The sequence below is a fragment of the Cajanus cajan genome, chromosome 2, assembly GCF_000230855.2.
Source record: "Cajanus cajan strain Asha chromosome 2, NIPB_CcT2T_4, whole genome shotgun sequence".
NCBI classification, from domain to species: domain Eukaryota; kingdom Viridiplantae; phylum Streptophyta; class Magnoliopsida; order Fabales; family Fabaceae; genus Cajanus; species Cajanus cajan.
Window position 1 is genome coordinate 51,037,478 of NC_138518.1, and position 17,717 is coordinate 51,055,194.

The 17,717-nt window shown below is 32.6% G+C and overlaps 1 protein-coding gene across 2 annotated transcripts; it reads right to left on the minus strand.

The window, feature by feature from the left end:
• Positions 1-5,323: 5,323 nt before the first annotated feature.
• Positions 5,324-10,479, minus strand: LOC109804010 (mitogen-activated protein kinase kinase kinase 5). 2 transcript variants are annotated; one of them, XM_020365738.3, is made up of 10 exons: positions 9,983-10,474; positions 8,869-9,513; positions 8,700-8,787; positions 8,017-8,079; positions 7,755-7,918; positions 7,490-7,565; positions 6,953-7,012; positions 6,755-6,880; positions 6,300-6,509; positions 5,324-6,223 (listed from the first exon to the last, which is right to left on the minus strand). In XM_020365738.3, the coding sequence occupies exons 1-10, from the start codon at positions 10,228-10,230 to the stop codon at positions 6,074-6,076; spliced, it is 1,830 nt and encodes a 609-aa protein (XP_020221327.1). In that variant the 5' UTR covers positions 10,231-10,474; the 3' UTR covers positions 5,324-6,073. The 2 variants fall into 2 exon arrangements, with proteins under 2 accessions (XP_020221327.1, XP_020221328.1); XM_020365739.3 differs by lacking the exon at positions 5,324-6,223 and having other exon boundaries at positions 6,243-6,509; positions 9,983-10,479.
• Positions 10,480-17,717: the final 7,238 nt, after the last annotated feature.

Genomic DNA, 17,717 nt, shown 5'->3' on the forward strand with positions numbered 1-17,717 from the left:
AAGTGAAAGAACAAAAAAATGTAGGTGTTGAACCTAAGGAGATAATTTGAAGCATAGAAAATGAAAAGAAAAAAAAATGAATCTATCAAAAAGTTTACTGGTAGATTTTTGAACACAGTTACACAAATCAAATTGCTTGGAAGTGCTTAGTGATCAAAAAGTTGGGGAGAAAGTTTTAATTGTATATAAGGGCATTTCCCTTTTTAATTTTTGGTTTTTCATTGTATTCGATTGTTGGGTTTTTTTTTTGTTTGTATTTTGGGACTTTGAGCCTAGTTGTGTAATTGGACCTTGAGGACCCAAATTAGCTTGTTGAGCCTTTAATGACCAAGCAAATGATGGCTAGCTTGGTCCAATGAAGGTGGTGCCATTTTTTTTTTTTTTTTTAATTTTGTTTAGTTTTAAGTTAATTTTGACCTTGTTGGATTGACTTTTAAATTCTCGTAGGTATAACATATAAATAGTTATTTGTCGACTAGTGAAGTAAGATTTCCCTCATTTATGAAAACACTTGTTTGTAGGAGAAGTTTTCTATCGTTGTTCTTGATAGTACTTTGTTTCTTATCAATTAATTTCTATGTTCTTAGTGGCAAATCTTTCTTAACTCATTAATTCTTCATGAATTGTGACGTTCTTTTTCCATTTCTTGTTTCATTCCACCTTTTAGTTTTTATTCTATCCAAATTGAGGAACCATAAAGTTTTCTTGTTTTTAATTGAATTTTGTATTTATGATGTTGAATTGGATGCAAACCATGGAGAAAAGGCATCATTTTGGGTACAACAAACTTGAGAAGATAGAAAAAAATATTAAAATTTTTGGGAATTATGTATGAGTTATGAAAACTGCAGTATACATGGTCATGACTTTAGTTAATGGAAAAGATAAACTTTTTGAGTGATAAACACTACTATTAAAGTACTATTTTACGATATTTCTACATCAGTTGTTTACCAATCCATGTAGAATGTGTAGTGTCAACATTTTTGTAAATACTTTCAAATTGTTTATATCAGTTGATTAATAAATGATATAGAAGGTCAATTACTACACTAGTTAATATGAGAATTGATGTAGTATTAAGATTAAACCCCCATGCTAATAATCTAATGCGAAAGAAGACCTTTCTCCCAAACCCTATTTGCTCTCAATCCCTCTTCTCATCATTGTCTTGCTTTGCCTCCATTATTCCTTCTTCTCTCTATCACCATATTTTCTCATCTCTATAATTTTTAGCGTTTCCTATTTTCGCATATGCATGCCTTTTGCCATTAGTCTTTGTCGTTGTTCACAACCATACTTGTGACCTTCACTCTTTCGATTGTAAATCTTGCTTGTGACCTTCATCGTCTCGTTTGTAACCCCCACTCGCATTTGCACTCTCACACACAACGACAACAACATTGTCACAATTGAGCATGGGATCGCACTCTTTGTTGCCATGGCGACGAACTTTGCTCAAGCTGATGTGTCCATCAAAGATGGTGAGTTGCTCTTTCAATAGCATTTAGATTTGGATCCATTATTGTACTATGCTTTATTTGAAACAAAATTTATTTTCTTAATATATTAATTTGTATGTGACTAATAGATATTATATTTTAGTATTAGACTTGCAAAAAAGGAAAGGGTCAAGCCCCATCTTAAAACAAGCTAGAGAAGATGACACCTCAAATTAAATTCAAGGGCCCTTGAGGGTCTCATCATTCATCTAGCTCATGACTCTAAAGAAGCGCTATCTGGGAGGTAACCTAGTTTCTAAACTTTAATTTATCATTTAAATTTTTGTTTTTACGTAAGTTCCATGCTAACATTTATGCTTAAAGTGAATTTATTGGTTTCTTAAGCGGGAATGTCACATATCAAGACAATGACCTTTCTAAGGTCACTCACTTAAGCAAGCCTTACTCTCGCTTAAGTAAGAAAATCAAAAAGCCCTTGTGTCCATTTGCTTAATGCAAGCTTTGTTCTTGCTTAAGTGGGAAAGTTTCTTGCTCAGAGTGACCCCTAATGTCACTTTGAGCGACCACACGAGGATTTAAAAAATATATTAAAAAAAATAGAAAAATGAAAAAAATTATTGATTCATTTTCTAAAACTATGCATCTTAGGTAGCATGACTAATAAGCTTTAGGAACTAGCAAGTTTCTAGTCATGGAAAAGGCAAAGCTACATACTTGTTAGAGGACACTTCGAATGAGTAGGAGGAGTCAAGAAAGGAGGATGATACTTAGGGCATATATGAAAAGCCAAGTTTTTCTTTCTTTTTTATTTAGCATTTTTAGTTTATTTTATCTATCTTTATTTTGAGTATTTTTGTAGTGTTCTCTTTTCTTGACTATCAAACTATGTGAGAATATCATATGAACAAAACTTTAATTGTTAATTAGTAATTGAATTTTCTATTCGATAAAAGCAAAGATTTATGTGGTAATGGTGAAGGTGAAACTACTTTTAATGTCTGTGTTGATTTCTCTAAGATTGAAAATTGTGGCATGAATTTTTGTGTTTTTCATAAAACCTAGCAAGAGAGTTGAGAGACCCACACATAACATGATTGAGTGCCCACATTCTATTATGTTCAATTGGTTTTGCTTTAGTCGTGCAATTGTGTGATTTTATATGTGTGTTGGGCTAGGCCTTTTTAAAGATGAGAGAGTGACAAGAAAATCAACAGTCACTCATAAAAAAAGGAACTTTCAGTAAAAAATTACAATACTAGGATTGAACCCTAATTCTTACAATGTTAGGCTTAGACAATGACCAACAAACCAAAGTTAGTACTGATACAATTGATTCATTAAGTTCTACAAGTAAAAAAAATTATTTTAAGGGCCTAAACTAGGGCTTGGACAACCTTATGCATGGGTCGACCCTGGTGTTAGGACATGAACAATGCATATTTAATATTCTTAGCCACTAGCCAAAAAACCAACCTAATTTTTTTTAACACTTGTTACCCCTTTGAGCCAAACAATGATATTCTTATTTCATTAGAAATTGAGCCTATCAAAAAATTAAATTGTTAGCCTACACCTTTAGGGTTAAGGAAAACAATTTTAGTCATAATAAGAAAGAAAGATTCTAGGTTTGGTGCGGGTATGTATTATACCCACAACAAAAGTAAGGATTCCAAGTTTGGTGTGGGTATGTTACACCCACAAAATTTCAAGAAGGTTAAGATGACTCAAGCACCTATAAATGTCAAGTATTGAAGTGTCCCTTTACTATATATATAAATAAACTCTTTAAGAATACAATAGAGGAAATGTGCAATCTAAAGGAGCTTTGAGGAATCTAGAAACGAATTGTAAAAATAAATAAATAAAATAACACAACTAGTGTTCTCCTAAGCCTTAGGTGTTTTTGATTTTAAAAAAAATAATGAATTCCTTGGTAGCCTGACTACATTATTACAAGTTTAAAAAGTCCTTAGTGATCTTTGCACACTTATAATTCTCACATAATTGTTTTGGAAAGGAAAGTTGAAGAGTAAAACTAAATTGGATGGTATTGAATGTGTGAATTAGGAGAAGCACTAATCATATGATTACACTTGAATTGCAATTGGTGAAGTGAACAAGTGTTTTGAAATGCATAATTGTGAGCGTTAATGAGGGCTAGTATCTTTGAAATTTCTTCCTGCATTTTTAGAATAGATTTGATGTTGTTATGATGGTGGATAATGTGATTGCTTGAATAATTAAGAAAAGAACTTTCGAATGATAAAATTTGTTCACATTGAGTGTTCTTGACACATTTTAGGTGTTTAGAATAGAGGTAGTGCTTGATTTATATTTGTTGAGAACAAACAAGATTATGAGTTTGGTGTGTTTTGACAATTGGCAAATATGTCTACATTTTTATTCAATTTAAACAATTATTAAATATATCTTATGCTTCATAATCTTGTTTTTGGCCTTAAATACATAGTATTAATTTTATTTTAAAGGATAAAATAGTTGAATCTTAAGTATTTTTAATAGTTTCTTTATTGAATTTTGAGAAACAATGAATAAGGTAACTAGAAGCTATAAAAGTCTCATCAAAATCAACCTAGGATCATTCCAAGATAATCAACTAGGCACTCTAAGAGAGCCTAATTGAAAGAATTTGCTTAAAGCGACATAAATGCTCACTCTGAGCAAGTCCACACAGAGACTGTCCTTGAAGACACATGTTAGCTCACTAACACTTAAAACAAATGAGCTAATTGTCCTAAGCGAGCCAAAATTTGCTTAGAGTGACCACTGCAAGAGCTTCGAGTGACTCTACGCAGAGATTATCCTTGGAATCAAATAGTAGTTCGCTTAAGTGAATGATCTACTCGCTTTGAGTGAATTAGAATTTGCTTAGAGTGACCATGATGAGCGCTTTGAGTAAGGCAAGTTAAAGACAAACCTATGGAAGTACATGCTAGCTTGCTTAAGCGAATCATTTGGATGTTCTAAACGAGAATGTACTAATAAAAGTCCATATAAATTATTATAAATTAGGATTTCATAAAAAACATGGCATTTGGACTTTTACGATAAGAATTTTGAGAGGTTAGAGAGAGTTTTTGTGAGAGTAGTATTGTAATCACATATCACTCAAAGATTTCCTATTTTCTTATGTAAAATCCTTAGTCATGAGTGGCTAAATCTCCATTGTTAGAGATTAATAAATGTTTGTATTCAATTAATCATTTTTTAATTTTACTTAATGCTTATTGTGGCCTGATCAATCATCGCATTTTATAATTTTATCCGAGGTTGAAAAACCATTTTAGAATTATGATCTAGATAAAATTTTGCTAATAAAACTTATTACTAAGAATTAGATAAGCCTTACTAATTGATTTTTAGTTCCTTGACCTTAATTCGGATTGTTAAACAAACTTTACAAAAAAAAAAATTGAGATTTTTTTTAAATAACTCAATTTTTTGTCTAAAGAATTAAGGTTTAAATATATTTGAGAGTTATTAAATTAATTGTTTAAATTCTAAAATTGAATGAAAATTTAGATAGATTTACATTAGAAAAATTAGTGAAATCAATATTTGACTGTCTTTATCATATAAATTTAAATTCTTAATTAATTTGGTGCATGTTTCTTGATTTTCATAATTTTATAAATTTTATGCATTATCTTAAACAAATTAAATCTCTTTAAATCATCTATTTAGTAGTAAAATTAAATTAAACAATTGTTACACAAATGAAATATTTATCAAATGCATAACACCCCGTAAATGAAAGAAGAGAACCTTATTTACACTTGTATTGTATTAGCATTGTCTGGCCTTCTTGACTAAATGTAGCAGGAAAGAGGAGCATCAGATACACAAAGAAAATGCCTCAACAATTTATTCTTCCATCCTATGGGCACATGTGGCAGTTCCTGTTGGAGTACAACTTTTTAAAGTGCAAAATTGAATATTTTGATAGTGTTATTACTATTAACAAATCTAACATAACTTAAGCAGCCAAGTCAGAATCCCCATGAAACCGAGACGGCTGCACACTAATGTCTACATAATATTGTTTTTCATCCTAATATAGATGGAGGCATAAATATGCACCTTAGAAGGTTAATTGCTTCAGCGCTCTAAGTAAAATAATATTATTCTAAAACTGCTGCTATATTATCGGTGCAGCATAATTTACAGTCACAGACTGGAGAAGCTCTTCACTTTAATCAATGATAAACTAAGCAAAAGAACCTATGACGGCAGCAGCTGCAAGTCACTGCATGAGCGTCCCTGTATACTATAGTACTACAATGGAGCCTTGTCATTGGCATAAATAAAGATAACTTCCCTCAGCGCAGAATTTGAAAAGAACCTTTTTTTTTTTTTTTTTCAATCTTTTGACATGACAGACTCACAGACAATCAATCAATGCTACTGGACCGTGTGTGTTGTACCTTAAAAGCCAATGTACAGTGAAGGAACTGCTTCAAGAGTAGAGGGAAGAAAAAAAACACTGAAACCACTGCTATGTGCAAGTTATTGTCAGATGATTCCCGACTTCAGCAGAGAAAAAGAAAGGCGCATAAAGGGTGGGGCAATAGACTGAGAACAGAATTACGTTATTGGTGACAATATGCAGGGAGAATATCTAACGAAGTAATGAGAAATCCTCGCCTCTCAGCTGCTTTCTCCTTTGCAATCTTTGCACATGGGATTAACGACTGATCATATTTATTCTCAGATTGTCCACTGGGACTATGTGGTTTGTCCTGCCAACAAACGAAAACTTTAAAACCAAATAGCATGGTTTGACAAATATAAAAGTGGCACAACGGTTGTATTTACCATGAAGCTTGTTCCATGGTACAGCTGAGTGGAAGATAAAACATCCGGCTGTTGTGAGTTTTTCAAAAAACGATGTTCTAGTAAAACTGCAGCTGTTGGTCGCTCTGCTGGATTTCTTTTAAAGCAGCACCTCAAAAAATCTTTACCCTCAGACGACAATGTTTCAGGTATAGGGGGGGTTTCCTTCATAACCTTAAACAGAGCTGCGGCCTGCATAATTAGATAAGAAATTTATTTAGCAAGCTAAAAGGATAAAGGACCCTGTATACATACAGCATCTCTGCCAAATCCACAAGCTGCAAACATAAAAAAGTTGGCTCAAAGATGCCTAAGCTGGTTGCTAAATTGAGGTTCGCAAAAATAAGTAAAAAGTTGCCGCATTATCCTCCATATTGAAGTAGCCTGAGAATAACAAAGTTGAAAAGAGACAATCGAGATTTTATTCAGGTGCTTACTCCTTCATATTCACTCCAAGGAGGCTTCCCTGTGAACATTTCAATGATGGTACAACCCAAACTCCAAATATCAATAGCAAAAGCAAGATCAGGGCTGCTATCCTTTTGCATCACTGCCTGCAGAAGCTGTATGACAATTTAAGTGTTAGTAAGGAATGTATGAGAGACATTACAAGGTAATGTAGAGTAAGAATATACCTCTGGAGCCATCCAGTATGGACTTCCCTTCAAAGAAAGAGTAGCTTCGATCCCAGTTAGCTGTGCAACATGAAGATCCCAACTTATAACTTAATGAAACACCTCATGTACAAAGTAAGCTAACACCTCATGTACAAAGTAAGCTTAATGAAACACCTCAATTCAACAGCACAAATAAGCACCAAAGCCTGAAGATACATATTCAAGCAATGAAATTGAAAAAGAATGCTTGAAGCACCTGATTATTACGCAAGAAGTTTATTCAGAAACAACTGAAACTGCTTTAAGGGGTGATAAAATTGCTTATCTCAATCAAGAGAAAGGAATTTTGAAAGCCATTAGTTTGAGTTTTTTAACTTATGGCCTGTCTTTCTAATGCCAATTTCTTCTTTGGGAATTTTTCAACAATAAATATATAATGATATTAACAAGTAGAAATACAAAGAGTCATTGGAATAAGAAAACCACTCTCTGCATGACAACAGGATTGAGACCAGAAAAAGTAAATCAAAGGGAGGGGGGAGACTTGGAACTCACATGCTTAGCCATCCCAAAATCAGCAAGCTTAACAACTCCAGCAGAGTCAACAAGCAAGTTAGCTCCTTTGATGTCCCTATATGCATACATGAAAAATATAAATAAATAAACATGTGACCTAAAGGTTCAAATCTAAAATGAATTAAAAATTCTGGAAAACAATCATTTTTCCACCAAAAACAAAGTATTTGCCTATGTATCAATCTTCTAAATGTTTTGAGTTCATGCCATTGCGAAGCACTTAAAACTTGTGAATATAATGTACCTATGAATTGTTTTTTTGCTATGTAAATAAGCCAACCCTGACAGAATGTGGCGAGTGAAATTCCGAATGACAGATTCTGTTATGGCACCACAATGTTCACGGACGTATTTATTTATTGAACCAGGATGAATATATTCCAGATAAATATAAAATCGGTCCTCAGCCTGCAAATGCATAACCCAAAGATGTTAGAAGATTTTAAGGCTGTTACTGGATAATGATTAATCTCGAGCAGCTAATTATGAAGTAGGAGATTGCTTACTATTTCACTGCCATAATACTGCACAATGTTTGAATGTTTAAGATGGCTAAGAACTTTAATTTCCTGGAGAAAATAAATAATTAATTAAGGAAGGATAGAACATATATAACCAAGCCATTAAAAATACAAAGCAACCTCATCAATTATTCAAGTATAATGGACATTACCACAAAAATTAGGAGCATCACTGCAAAATGTATGATATGAACCAAGGCATAGAAAAAAGAATAAAGGTATTATAAGCTGAGGGTCTTAGCTGTTCAACAAGAAAAAAAAATATTTTCAATTCCAATTACAACTATAAAGCAACTGCATTAGTTATTGTAAGTTTCAGGATAAAACATTTCAGAAGCAAATTTGCTAAGCGTAACTATAAGATGTTCATAATCACGCAGCCATCAGTTCCTAGATGGTTCAAGTTAATAAGAGAATTCAAACCGACTGAAAATGTGTTTCTCAATCAGGATTGGAAAGAGCATTAGTGAATTACTATTCGAAAGAAATTGGCGGGCATTCGTCATATTAACTTCTACAGTAAAATCCCTCCAAGTCATAATAACATACATATATACGAACACGAAAAGCACAAGACACAACACTCTTACTCTACGCAGTTTGTACATCTTAACAATTGACAAATAGACAGTTGTAAGAAACAATCAAACATGTAATGTACAACCAACCTGCTCCAACTGTTTTATACACTCTGCACATTTCGGATCATCAGGAAGTAGTTCTACTTCCTTCATTGCACATAATGCTCCGGTTTCCCTGCGAGGAAGCAACATCAGTTTGAAAGCCTTAGAAAAGAGACAACAGAAGAGCTTAAAATACTGACGAAACATCTGGTACCTATTGGTCGCAACATAGACACTTCCAAACGTGCCACGGCCAATAAGTTTCCCCTTCTGCCATTGGCTTTTCATTGGCAACGATTCTGACTTAGCCAGGGCATGGGAAAAGGCGGTGGCAGCAGAAGGCGAAGGCAGGGCAGCCCCAGGAGGCAGGGGCAAGGGGTGAACACTGACAGGAGGAGCATTACTTTCGCGGCGTGCCGTTGAGGTCTCGGGCGATAACATGGAATGGATGGGGGATGCAGGTCCACTCAAGGTTCTCATGTGTTGCCGCCGAGGACTTCTTCTCTGTGGACTTTGATGGGAGGTTGGAGAAGATTCAGATAAATCAAAGAATGCAGGAGGTGGCAACCCTGCTTCACAGGTAGCCATTTCTGGTGCAGACCAGTGCTGATTTCCTTTGGGACTCACGTAATAATATGGCACAAAATCACCATTCTTTGTTTTCTGTGGACTCATTGAAGGACTACCTGAAATACTCCTCCTACCAGGTATACTCAACAAGTTATTATTATTATTATTACTATTATTACTATTATCTCGAGCACTCTCGCAACAACCACTTGCATCATGGTTCCCCATCCTTGATGACCTAGTTTCAGCCTGCTCCATATTCCTTCTTGTCTCTTGGCTAGCAAAAACACTGTTACAATACAAGATTCATCCAAATACTTTAACAAAAGCACCATGGCAGCTATTAAACTAAACTGAAATCTCTTCCTCAAACACATGACAAGATATAGGTCAAAACCACAAATGCATAATCAACATAGGTCTATTTCGCATAAACTTTCCTATAAACACGAGCTTGAGAAATTGCACTTTGCTCGTAAATTAAAATTATTTAATTTAAGAAGATCCAACTTTTCCGTAAAACTAAGGTGCATAATTTACTTTTAACTCATGATAACTTATGGCACGGAAAATGCCCTAGACGTTTTTCGCAAGCACGAATATTTGCATCTCATGATCCAATCTGGAGCAATAAAAAAAATCAAGGAATGACGATAATTATTAATTAGTGATAATTGAATGGATTAAGCAACTAGTCTAGCAGAATCAAAACAGCATTAAAAAAACAACAAGTTGAATAAAAGAAAGGAAAAATGGACCTGCGCATCCGAAATCCGGAGGTGGAGGTGGAGGCGGGCGCAGCATCCTTGGGCGAGGGAAGGCGGCACTCGGCGTCTCTCTGGCGGAGAACAACGGCGGCGGCGGCGAGCTCCGGCAGGGGCAACGGCAGAGGCGTGACGGAGGAGGAGGAGGAGGAGTCGTCGCAGGCGCGCTTCTTGGAGGAATTCCCCAATAGGCAGGCCTTCTTGCGGTGGTCGGCGGAAGGAGAGAAGGGTAACCAGCGCATGGCTGTTGCGTGCGAGCGTGCGTGCGGAATCAGAAGGTGGCGCAATGCAAATGGCGGAAGATGGTTGGAAAGACAAAGTCAAAGGTTGGAGGGTTGATGTTTGTGTAACTGAGTCAAGCTCTCTCTCTCATCTCTCTCTCATCTCTCTCTCATCTCTCTCTCTGTCTCGGAACAGAGGAAAAAGAGAGAATATAAAGTTGAAGCACGTTTTGGTGTATTGGAATAAAACAGTTATTTTAGCAACAGAAAGAGTGTGAAATTTCCTATTTTAGAGACGGTAGTTATGTGCTTAGCTTCCCGCCACCCTTAATTAACATCCACACTCCTGTCTTTTCACTTTCTTTTCTTACGCTCTCTATTCTAAGATTTCTTTTTTTCTTTTTTTCTTTTTTTAATTTAACAAATGCAAATAAATAAATAAATAAATAAATAAAATTAAAATATTATTATTGCTTTATTATGGATCATTGCCTTCTAGATAGATTGACAATAATATAAAAATTATTTCTCAATTCCTGTGTTTGCTTTGACTCCAGGCGACAATGTTTAATAAATCAAATTCTGTTAGATGCGTCCTGTCACAACATGTGCTTTACTAATACTATATTTATTTCATCTGTTCTTTCTTGTACGTTGTCTCTTCTCAGCCTCAGATCGATTTAATTTGAATGAATATAATTATTTCATTAATCCTTTCGAATTATACTATGATTTAGTTTTGATATATTGTGGGGTAAATTTTACATCATTAACTAATTAAAATAATAAATAAATTATATTTTAGAGTTATAATGAATAATTTATGTTATAATTTAATGGTATTTTTTATTTTTGATTTTTTTAAAAAAATATTGAAATTCAATATAAAATTAAAAGTGATAAAAAAAGGTTGAAAAAATATATTTAAAATTTTATTGTTAAAAAAATTTAACTAAAATGTACAAAAATAACTATTTTAATTTATATGGAAAGAAATAATTCTGAATGTAATTTTTGAAGCAATTATAACAAAATTAAATTATTTCCAATTATATTAAAACTCGTGATGGAATGAAAATGTAAAAAAAAAATTCAATGTATTTCAATTAAATACTTAATTTTAATTTTAAATATGATTCAATCCAGTTTAAATGATATTGGTTTGAATAAGTTATTATTATTTTTAGGGTCTCTTCAAGACAGTTGCAAGTTTTCAATTTTAAATAAATAATTAAAAAAAAAAACTTATTTAACTAAAATGGTATTGAAAATTCTTTTTAACTCAATTTTAAAATATTTTTAGCTTGATTTTTTAATAGTAGTTTTAGTTTATTTTTTTTCTTTTACAATAAATACAAATTATTTAATTATTTCACATCTATAAAAAAAAATAACAACCATTATTATCATAATCATTACTATTGTTACTATTAATATTTTCTTAATTAATAATTAAGCTTAAATATATTTTTAGTTCCTCAAATTTAAGATAAATTTATTTTTGGTCCTTCAAATTTAAAATAGTTATTTTTAGTCTTTGTAATTTTAAAAAATCTTATTTTAGTCCTTATATTCAAATTTTGTTAATAAATTTATCAAATATTATTGCATAAACTTTACTTATTAGTGTCTCTATTAGTGCAAATATCACACTAAATCCAATTGATATTGTTTAACCGTCTTAATTTGTCACTTTTAGATATGTTATTGGCAATCTAAGGAACTAAAACAAAACTTTTAAAAATTTCAAAGACTAAAAACAACAGTTTCAAATTTGAGGGATCAAAATTAAATTTATCTTAAATTTGATGGACTAAAAATATATTTAATTTTTTTTATATTACTATAATGCACTAAACAACATTTTATAATAGTTTTATTTTTTAAAATTGAACTTAAAATATAGTTTGGTTTGGTTTTTATAAATAATAGTTAAATTTTTTATAATTAAGTTTAGTTTAATTTTCAAAATAGTTTAATTCAACAGTTATATGAAAACCTCTATTATATAAACACTTCTGATCTCAAATATATTTATAACTAAAAAAAAAATCTTGTTTTGTAATGGTTATTCAAATAGGAAATATTAGAATAAGATTGACCACCCTATTCACAAAAGGTTAAGTTCCATTTTTTTCTAGGTTTTAACCACAATGGCATAGATCATGAATAGTTTTTATATTCCAAATTTGAGAAGTTGCCTCTCATGATTAAAGTGATTAAATTGCACTCATAATTGTATCATTTTAATTATTTGGTAAAATTTATCGATTATTGATAAATTTTATCAATTTTGAATGATATGTGCATCTCTCCTTAATTTAAAATCGTACCGAAAATGAATTAGTTATTATATTGTTGTAATTGAATTTGCCATTCAACTCCAACAATGTCCATTACAAAATTAAAAACATTGTCCTTTTGTTGATGACAAACCTCCTCATCTTGTGACATGAGGAACACTAAAATCTTATGAGAGTGTATTTACTAATTTGCAAAGAAATTTTACATTTATAACCCGTTTATCTCATCCATCATTACTCAATTTTTAAATAAATGACTTAGTAGATAAAAATAATATATTGCATTTAAAATATATTGACATTGGAGCTGTAAAGTTCGATAAAACTCATTAGAAATCTACAAAATATTTCTCATGAGATGTAGAATAAATATAAATCTAGAACAAGCTAACATCTCTTGCATCATATCACCTAATTGCTGTTCCATCATAAATAATATTTAACAAAATCTCACATGTTGTACTAAATATATTCATCAAGCTAAAAATAAATTCAAGTGAAAACACCGATCAATATCACTTGGCTATTTTGATTATGCCATTTCAACTTTTAAATTCATCATTAAAAATACTGATAATGAAGTTCAACTTGATAAAAAAAAAAATTAATAGATAGGAATATAACTTCATGTAACAACTAATGTCAATTGTAAATTATGTGTAGAACAATGAACAAAATAACCACGGGTATGGATCCTCTCCTGTTTTGGTGGCAACTCCATGTGTTAAAAAAAAATTCAACCGTTAGATCATAAAAAAACTTGGATCTTGCCATGGTCGTGCATTAAATATTTATTCTCTCCATAGTTGGCACTTATCAAACAAATAATTAAACAATTTTTTCTCTCCCTCTGTAATGCAGTCATCAAAAATTTTAGAACGATTGCTCATGAATAGGAATGACGCATTAATATTGAAGACACAAGAATCTTAAACGTTTCGCAACCAAAATAAAAAATGGGTTAAAGGATTATGTAAAAACTAATAAAAAATAAGTTATTAAAAGTTTAATACCAAGAATGAGTAATGGGGGTTGTCAGTGGTAGTTGTTAGCTGAGGACAAGTTTGACAACCTATATTATAGTTGTAACGACCCGACTGGTCACTACACTCAGCACTGCACACTAGAAACACCAAACAGATAGAACAAGTATATAAATATAGTATCTAGAATATATAAATATACAAAGTTCCGGTCTGACTAGAGTTAAAGTGTATCAAGGGAATTACAACCAAATGCTACTATTCCAAGTAGCAACAAGCAAAAACCACACAACAAAACAGCTCCACGGGTCTGCCGGAGACTCACTACTAGACGCCCACCTATTCCTGTTCTGCTCCCATACATAGTATGATCATCGCAGTCCAACCGCATGGAAAACAGCAAAAGGGTAAGCTAGTGCAATTAAAAATCAACATACAAACAGATACACAGTAACATAATAAAATTTCATCATTTTAAGTATCAACTCATCCGCACAGTCTATGCCACTCATCAATACCAACACCACGATGCGGCTACATCAACACTGCATAATAGAAAACAACAACACCACCTCAAGTGGCTATAACAGCACTGCTTAGCAGCAATAACGGCACCACCTCAAGTGGCTATAACAGCACCGCATAGTGGCCACCTCAATACCGTCTTAGCGGCAATTTCAGCACCATGTGTGTGGCTGACAACAGCACCGTCTCACGGCTACAGCATCACACTATTTAGTATAGTACGACATATCACAACTCATTACAGCACAGCACAACACAACACAGTGATTTAACAAGTTTACGAATTGCATTCATTTCAGCCAATAGTATACATCTAGTACAGCTAAACACTATTTTCTCAGCTTTATCCCCTAGTCATCACAACATATCTTATCTACACAATTTAATTCAGCATAGGACAACATTGATTTGCAACCTCAGCACGATTCAACAGCCATCATCATATGTAACATCACCTCCTTTCGCGCCCAGCGCGCTCAAGGGCGCGCCCAGCGTGGCCTATCCTGAGAGCACCAGGGGCTAGCGCGCCCAGCGCACCTAACTCCGCACTCAGCGCGGGTAAGGCAGAGACCACCCCTTAGTCTCGCGCTCAGCACAATTCGAAATTGCGCTTAGCGCCCACGAGGCAGAGACTCCCCAGGAGTCTCGCGCCCAGCGCGATAAGGGCCGCGCTCAGCTAGCCTCAAAAGTCCACAAATCATATTACAGAGGGTATCGCGCTTAGCGCCGTTCCAGCCGCGCTCAGCGAGGGCCAACCAGAGACCCACATTCCCAAGAGCGCCCAGCGCACTCATCAAGGCACTAAGCGAGCTTGGCTAATGAAGTCCCCTGGCGGCCATGCGCTTAGCGCGATGAACCGCGCTCAGCACGAAGCTCATCTACAACCATTCCCAGTTCGAAAAATTATTCAAAACCTGCAGATCTTAACAGAAAACCAACATGCAAACGGATCAAAGCGTTACATTTCCATCAGGGAGTTCAAAGATACCAACTTTATCCGCATGCAACGACAAATCAAAGAAAATCCAAGCTTTGGACCCAAGACCACAACACTCTCACAACCCCCAAATTTTTAGCAACTCAGCCAAACGAAAACGTTCATCATCAGCCATAAGAGAATTCATAGAACTCGTTTTCAGCTAAAACAACCAAGAGACTAGCTTCCCTTACCTTGAATCCAGAAATTCGAGCTCCGGGCACTTGAATGAAGAAGGAGAACGAAAGAGAGCTTGAGCAAAGAGGAAGAACAAGCTTGGGGACTCAGCTCTTGGACAAGGAATCAGTTCTCCTATCACTTGCACCTAGGGTCACCAAGATTCACCACAAGGAATTTGAGAGAAAAGAAATGAGTAAGGGTTGAGGAAAAGAAAAAATGAGTGAAGGAGGAGGTGAGTGAGAGAGAAAACGGGGGTCTCACAATAGTGAAAGAGAAGTGTTTTTGGTTTTGTTTTAAAGTGTCATCCGCGAAGAGAAAGAAAGCCACCAAGTGAAAAACAAAGAAATACGATTTTAAATTATATTATGGTGTCAAACTTACTTATATGATTCATTTACTATTCATTATGTGAGTGTTATATGATTCATTTACTATTCATTATGTGAGTGTTTCATGATGTTTAAGCTTTCCTAACTCAATAATGGTATTAGAGCTGATGATTCGATCAAGTAACTGATGATCGACTCATACGAGTATTGATCAATAGAATTGGTAGTGGATGGTTCAAAAGTATGATCTTGAATAATAATATTGGTAAGAGATCCATGAATGTGATCTTGAATAATGAACTTGGTAGGAAATGCAAGAGTGGGAAAAGTCTCCCTAGAAGTGTAGAGGACATGTGAGTGGGATCTTGAATAATGAAATTGGCAAGAAATTTAAAGTGACATTATCCTTTATACCGAAAGTTTCCATAGAAGTGTGTAGGAAGAAAAAATTTTCGCTTGAAGGGGAGCGTAACTATGTGGAAGAGATTCACATTTGAAGGGGAGTGTGAAGTGAAGTCTCATATCGATTAGAGTTGGACATGTTAAATAGTATATAAAAATGTGAAAAATCCACCTACCTAATATCTTACAATTTTAGATTATGTTGTAGTGTCAAACTTTCTTGACCCAACAATAAACTATAAAGGCCTATTGTAGACCTACACACGTAATATATGGGTTGTTGATTTTTTTATTTATTATTTTTTATATATATATATATATATCATAGAAATATGATGGATTGGGCACATCTCTCTCACACACTCATATCTCTTTATTTATTTATTTATATCTTTTATAGATTTTGTGACTTATCAAATATGAATCATTAGTAAGACATCCTTATTTTATCATGGATGACGTGTGCGATATTGAATTTCAATTCTTAATTAAAAAAATTAAGTACTAAATCACTTTTAATATGCGACTTTTTTTTTTCTACATAACTTTGTGTTTATTTCTTTCTTTTAATTTATTTTTATATGATTCAAATTACACAAAAAAAATTATGAAACAATAGTTATTTTTTTGGGTTAAGATCAATAATATGACTTAAATTTCTATTTCTTTCTAAACTATCCCTAAACTAACGAGATACTTAATATATATTTTCAAAAATTTTGCATTCCAAAAATAAAATAAAAAAGATGAGACTATTTGTATTTTAAGAGATATAAACTAATTACTCTCTTAAAATCATTTTACCCCAAAATACTTTTAGTTCACCAAGAAAAAATAATCACTTTCTTAAAATCTCACATCCAAAAAAAAAAATTGTTTACTTGATGAAGTTAAAAAAAAAAAGAGAGAGAAACATTTTATAAATATATTTTTGTAAAAAAAACATTAATGTTTAAGCTCCCTCCGATCCATAATTCTTTATATATATATATATATATATATATATATATATGGAATGGTAATATACTTCCATCTATTTTTTTAGTGGAAGTATGTTAGCAACCTAAAGCAAAATTTTATGACAAAAAAACTACTCATTTCTTTTGATTTGGTTAATTCGTACAAAGAATATTATAGTAATTTAATTTAATTTTAAATAAAAAAAATATTTTTTCTCTTTTGAATTGGAAAATGAAATTAATAAGAGAGAGAAAATATTTTATTTTCATTTAAAGTTAAATTAAATTATTATAATATCTTTTGTACGAATTAACCAAATAAAAAAAATGAGTGGTTTTTTTATCATAAAATTTTGGCATAAGTTGCTAACATACTCCCACTAAAAAATAGGTGGGAAGATATTAGCATTCTTTATTTATATATATATATATTAGACTTTCTCCTTTATTCAATTTATTTTATTTTATTTTATGTTCTATGCATTTTAAGTGATATCAATTAGTTTTTTACACCATCTAACAACTGTTATTCCGATCCTATAATTGTTTTTGTCAAAAATATTAAATGAGAATATTTGGACTTAATATATTAATATTAAATATTTTTAAAAAGTATAAAAACTTTAAACATAAAATAATACAAACCAAAGAGAATAATAGATTGAATCTTGTAAAGCCGACCAAATTAATTTAAAATTTAAATATTATAATACAGTAAATTTCAATTCTTAATTTTTTAAAGGATAATTTCAGCTTTTAGTTAAGAAATATAGAAACAATTTTAATACATTACTGTGTTATATGCTTGTATTTTTTCCAGCTGACTTTGTGTTTACCTGTTTGTTTGAAGT